The 6473-nt window shown below is 41.8% G+C and overlaps 1 protein-coding gene across 1 annotated transcript in view; it reads right to left on the reverse strand.

Moving 5' to 3' along the window:
• Positions 1-3533: 3533 nt before the first annotated feature.
• Positions 3534-6473, reverse strand: part of RSBN1 (round spermatid basic protein 1) — an 11325-nt gene continuing 8385 nt past the window's right edge. The window contains 5 exon segments of the mRNA XM_010002294.1: positions 3534-4077; positions 4080-4397; positions 4954-5062; positions 5394-5561; positions 6350-6473. Coding sequence (XP_010000596.1) covers positions 3949-4077; positions 4080-4397; positions 4954-5062; positions 5394-5561; positions 6350-6473 — 848 coding nt within the window. The 3' untranslated portion in view covers positions 3534-3948.

Genomic DNA, 6473 nt, shown 5'->3' on the forward strand with positions numbered 1-6473 from the left:
CCCAGCAGAGCGCCGAGCGCGGCCCCGCCCGCCCCCCAGGCAGCCCCAACAGAGCGCCGAGCGCGGCCCCGCCCGCGCAGGAAGGAGCAGCCAGGCCGGTAAAGGACAAAATCAGACTTTGTTTATTAAAAAAATACTTTACAGGAAAAAAATTCTATGCATTCCGTTGTACTATTTTACAAAGAAGTAGCTGAACAGTTTGACAGCGGCGCACAGCCCCCCGGGCCCCCGGGCCGCGGCGATAAACGCGCTAAGGCCGCGCAAAGCAACAGTCTTCCAGGCAATTGTGCACGTCCTCTGCAGGCAGAGACCTCAGATAAATTAAAACCACAGAAAAAAAATCGTAGCTGCCAATCCAAGTCAAATCAAATCACAAGAACAGCAGCACAGGAACCTCCACACGCTGCACAGGGAGGCGGGAGCCGCGCACGGCCCGGCCCGCAGGGGGCGCTGCTCTGGGAGCGGGAACAGCCCCCGGCACTGGGACCACCTCGGAACCGGCTGCCCCAGGGCAGGGGCCCACAGCCCTGGGGAACCTCCTGGTCCAGGGGGGCTGAACCATGACATGCAAAACACTGACAGAGCCCTTTTCCCATATGGCAAGATCTACAGCTATGAAAAATGTGGATTATAAATCCCCTGAGAACACTCCACTGAGTGTCCCACCTTCCTGGAAGAGAACGTGTCAAGTATCTGCACAGAGACTTGTCCAACGGAGAGAGGGGACCAAAGCTAACTGGTATTTCACCTTTAGATTGCATTGTGCTAGTCCACCTCTAGCACAGCTGAGCCACTTGCCTTTACCCAAATTACACTTTTAATCAACAGCACTTCATTTAGAACAGAAGCCTGTTCTGTCTCTCAAAGCTGGTGCCTGAGCACTTGGCCAAGAGCACTTCTCTCCAGCACAAAGCAGGAGCTCCTGGTTACCAGCTGTCAGATGTGTCACAGGGCAGATCCTCAGAACAGAGCTGAGGATTCACAGTCACTGACCAGTGCATCCACGTTTATTAACTGTTCTTTATCTATCTGGCTACTGAGAAGTATTGGAGCAACCCATGAAATGTGCCACTCTGATTATCTCATTACATGGGCTGTTTCATGAAATCTTAGAAAAAGCCAACAGCCAGCTATTTAACATGAGAGTCAGAAATATTTACTTGCACCTACCCAGAGATTTGTTTTTCTCAGCAAACACTGACTAGCTTGAACTTGTTAGTCCATTTCTGAACAGCTATAGCTTATAAAAATTGTTATACTACATGTATTGTTCTGAAAAACATTTGCAACTTTCACATCAAGGCATTTTTCCAGTTCTGTGCAATGAAACTGAGCTTGAAGCAATGGCCAGACAAGTTCAGGCATCAGCTTCGTAACAATCACTCATTCTTTACATCAGAATTGAGGTGGAGTCTGAAAGCAGTACATCTTTTTGGTTAAAATGTACCAAAGCTGATCATGTATTTAGGTAACAGATTTTTATAGTTTGCTCCCCTCTTCCTCCATCTTCCAAGCATGTTAGAGCAGTGTCAGCAACATTCAAGTCATGTGAAGATACATTTCTGTATTTAAATGTGACAGTGGGTACTCAGTAAACACACGGGACATAAAGAGAGCAGGACACTCCTGGTCATGTCCCTCCATCTCAAGGGCTAAATCACAGCATCTTCCTGCTATCTCAGGCTGCAGTCAGAGATTCCACTAAAGCTACAGTTTGGAAAGCAACAGGAGCCTTTCTGGTCTTTTTCCTTTATCCACCTGAAAACATACTATTAGAATTTAGAGAGGACTTCCAAATTTATTCCCTCATCCTCTGTTTTACCTTTCACAAAAAACAGACAAGGTGGTGTGTGGGGGCTCCCAATCTGTTCATTCTGCCTCCACAGTTCCATGTGCAGACTCACTGTAGTATCTGCAGGTTTGTCAGTTCCTGAGTGATTGCAGTGCTGGCTGCCAAGGACCAGCCCCTCATCGAGGTACCTCTAGGGACAGGACAAGAGACAGCAGGTGTGAGGGGTGGGATGGGCACTGGAAGACTAGTGGACTCCAGAAAAAGGAAAGAACACCCTTGGGCAACACGATATTTGAACATGAGGGATTAACTGAAACCACTATTGCCTGTGAGGAATTTTACTTTGCACAACCCTTAAAGCTATGAAATTCCTCTCAACTTAAAAAGTGGAAATAACCCACCAGAGAACAGACAGCTCAGCTATGAACCAGCCTGGGTCATCTAGAATTTCTGCTAAGATTAAATTACACCCCTGCATGAATCACATTACTTTTCATCATAAAAGCTTTCCATTCTAACACCTTATTTACACAGATTACTAAACAAGTCACTACCACTTCAATCTGTAAATTAGTTTTAAATTGAAATATTTCCTAGTCCTCAATTTGTACCGAAGACAACACATACATACACATAAGGAGTAATACAGGCTCTAACTAATCACTGCAGTATCTTCTGATGATTATTTTTCTATCTGTTTAAAATAGTGACCTCTACACTGAGGTGCTAATATGTATATAAAAGCCTACACAAACAATATTGCACAAAGTAAGATTTATAATAGAGTAACATATTTTAGAGACCCTTATAAAGAGAATAGTAATAATTGATATTAAAAAGATGCATCCAGAACTAACACAGCATCTTTGCTTTTGTCTAGTCTAACATAGTGTTTCAAATCTTTCCTACCCCAGCGAGGATTAGAACAAATAACTTTATCTGGAGACACCTTAAGTTGCACCAAAACCCAAATTGTACTCTAAATGTGGGGAGGGGGAAGGGAGAAAGGGACTTTTCCTTCCGATGACTGGAAAGGGCAATAATAAACAGGATGAGTGAAAGTCAAATACAGATTACACGTCAACATCCAGAAATATTGAAAGATTATTTAAAAAATTGTTGATAGCTGACACTCTACACACTGAGCATGTGCCACTGATTTTTCCACAGTACCTGGGCACCCAGAAGCTACACATGGAAACAGCAGTCCAATGCCATAATACTTTTTATTGTGAAATAGTAATACAGAACTTCCTAGAGTAAGGACAGCCTCTCTGTGTCAGTTACCAACTCTGCTATATATTAAGTGCATCAGTACAAGGGAAGTGTGGTTCCATCGGACATGTTATGACCTGATCAGAACAAGCTGCCAAGTTGGTTAGTATTTTAAAGCCTTAAAGTGCTCAAAGATAGCAGTTTCCTCCACAAGACTACCAATAGGTTCTCTAATTTTGACACTAGTATTAATCATGTTCAGAGAAGATGTATTTCAGAAGCAAAACCCTCACACCAAACAACATAAGCAGTGCTTTGAGAAGTGTTAGGTCAGTAAGTCATTGCATTTCAACAGGATCAGACACTTTCTTCAGTTAATTTTACAGATCACTTTTGTAGGAACTGTAAGAAACAGATCAATTTCTATAGCTTGTATATAAACCCAGCTCATATATAAACCAACATGTCAAAAACAGACATACCAAAAATTTCACAAAACATCAAAAGTGCTGTGCTTTCTCTTTTTTTTTTTAAGCAATTAAAATGAGATGGGAAAGTCACTTTGCAAGTCTAGAAAAGCATCACTTTCTGGTGAAGATCAAAGATAAAGTAAAAGCAGGGATATAACACTGACCAATATAGTTTAATCATTTTATGTTCCTGGAGGAATTTAATTCTGACTTTGAGGAGATATTCAATATCTCTTTACTTAAACAGAAAGAAGTGGTAGACCACTGTTACAGGTTGTACTAAGGGGTTAAAATACAACTTGAATTTTGCATAATCTGTGTAAAAAAGATATGCTTGACATTTTGGAATGTCACCTTTCTTTATAGAATTATAGGCAAGATTTCTCCAATAAAACATAAGCCAGTTATAAAACTATAACTTCACATCAAAATTTTAAAAAGCTGTTAAAAAAATGTTTGATTATATACACATCACACAGAAGAGTCTGCATGATCCTGTGGATTGTGTTGCTGATCAGACTCTATTTTAAAACCTGGAAGGGGCCGGGCCACCTGCTCTGGTTGCACAAGTCCTGATACTGAAGAAACAGAGGAGAGCACCCCTGGGGTGAGCTGCAAAACTCTTCCGACTCTATCTTTACACTCACACACTGGGGTTCCCCTTCAGGCTCTGTCTTTCCAGGAACACTACTGTTCAAGCTTGAATTGCTTTCTGCATTTTGAGAAGTCTCCCCCACAGGGTGATACTGTTTAAGTCTTATGTGCCAGGCTAAGCTGCAGACTGCTGACACTGTTTTGAACTGATGAATGACATTTCTAGGGATGAAGTAGATGTCATTGTCACACAACTGAATTCTAGCATAGCGAATGCCTTCCCGTCTCATTTGGTTTAGTTTGGCTTCATCCACCCATTGAACACACTGGGAGAAGGAAAGATGGTAAAGTTAGTGGTGTACTCGGGTTAAACAATTCAGCATCCACCTGCTTTCAATGTCTCAGTCAAAACAGTTCCATTTAACAGGTAAAACTTAAAATTTAAAAAAGAGAATTTTTTTTTTAATGAACAGCTAAGAGCATTCTACAGTTACAGCTGAAACAGCAGGCTCAGCACGAGGCTGCATTGCTTTGGCTGACAGGACTGAGTTCAGCTGCCTTTGCAACCTGAGACAACATCAGTGTATTAGAAAAAGCAGAATCAGGCACATGTGACTTCTTAATCCACTTCTAATGGTTTCTATAGCACATATCATGACCCACAGCATAAATTCCAGGTTGGTGGTAAGGGAAAGCAGATGGACTAGATGACCATGGTAGGTCCCTTCCAACTGAACTATTCTATTCTGAAATAGCCCAAGAGAGCTCTGAACTGAGGGCCACCAAGATACAGAAGGGCTGGCCATGCCATGAGCCTGGAATCTGCCAGAAAGTACTTCCAAAATGCTGAGGAAGGAGCTGTTACTAGGGGAGATTTGATACCTGTGACACTGGAGGTTCATGCAGGTCCAGCTGAAGTCTCTGCACAACGTCAGTGAAATCCTCAGCATGAAAACAAACCACATCTTTGGTTATACGAGGCTGGTCACTCCTACAAAAAGATGAGAATTCCAGGAATTTTTAAAGTATTTGACTTATAGAAAATTACAGCTCTTTCCCATATAAAGTTTCATTGAACCAATGACCTACTTCAATTTTACACTGGGCACAAAGTCTCCTCACTTTTCAATGCATGTATTATTTTGAAAAGGGGGTCTAATTTTTTTTTTTACTTGTTTCTTGATATATGCACAACAGAAGCTGTGCCCATTACAGGGCTTAAACTATTTATTCTATTAGGCTTGTTTGCCAAGGAATTTTCTTTTTTAAGAGAGAAAATGCTCAGATTGCCCCTCCTAGCAGGAGTGTTGAGTGGCACTCACCATTCCCCAAACTGAACAGCCTTCAGGACACCCACAGCTGCCGTGCTCTGCCAGTCGAAGCCCTGGCCCACGTGGTCAGCGTGAGCTCTGGTCCTGTCCTCAAACAGGACCTCACGGGGTTCACTGGTCCGAGGTAGGTACTGGAGATTCTTTATTTCATTCATTGACCTATAACATGATAAAAAATGTTTCAGACTGCTAAAAACATAAGTATTTTTATTAAAAGGAACCTTCAGGTGCTGCAGGCTTCACAAACAAAGACCAAAGCACCTTCCTCTGGTTTCTTACAGGCGTTTTTTTGATGAAAGATTGAAACAAATGCAGCAAAGCACAATTCAGGTAATGAGATCAGTCTTTATAAAACAAATCCAATTCACTTGCACTGAAAGAATTCTTCCAGGAACTTAACGGTACGTGAAACAGAGCTGCTTTAATAGATACTGAAGTTGAGTCATATCAGAGTATGTCCAAAAATTCTGTTTGAAATTACAATTAAAAATATGCTTCCAATTCTTTATCTCCCAAAATCCATTCTGCAGCACAGTCTTTATGGGAAAGATAGCAAGTACAGATGTACACCACGATGTCTCCTGAGAAGGTAGGCAGTGTTACAAGTGCTTTAGCACTAACATTAACATGCAACATGAACAGAGTTAGAATCTCTCCTGGTTAAGATCATTTCACCTGCCTCCACCACCAAATGAGTCCTTTTCACAAAAATAAGATTAATAAAAACAAGTCTCTTGAAGGATAAGAAAGCATTGATCTAGGACATACTACTGTGAAAACTTGTCTTACACACTGAGCCAATTTGAAACAAAAATGAAACTTAAATCTGTGAATTAGCCTTCTAAAGAACTAGTTGCACATCAGGTATCTAGGTTTTGTTCTCAGATCTAACACAGACACAGCTGCAATGTTTTACCTTCAAGAGGGAAAGGAAAACAAAACATTACCGGCGCCGTTTGAAGGGCGATTTTGGCATATCAGCCGTGGGGATCATCTGCTCTCCTGGTCTCACCCACATGATGGGACCATCATCACTTTGTGACCTGCACTGAAGTCTGAGCTTGGAAAGAG

Source organism: Chaetura pelagica, unplaced genomic scaffold, assembly GCF_000747805.2.
Source record: "Chaetura pelagica isolate M959 unplaced genomic scaffold, ChaPel_1.0 scaffold181, whole genome shotgun sequence".
Classification (NCBI taxonomy): domain Eukaryota; kingdom Metazoa; phylum Chordata; class Aves; order Apodiformes; family Apodidae; genus Chaetura; species Chaetura pelagica.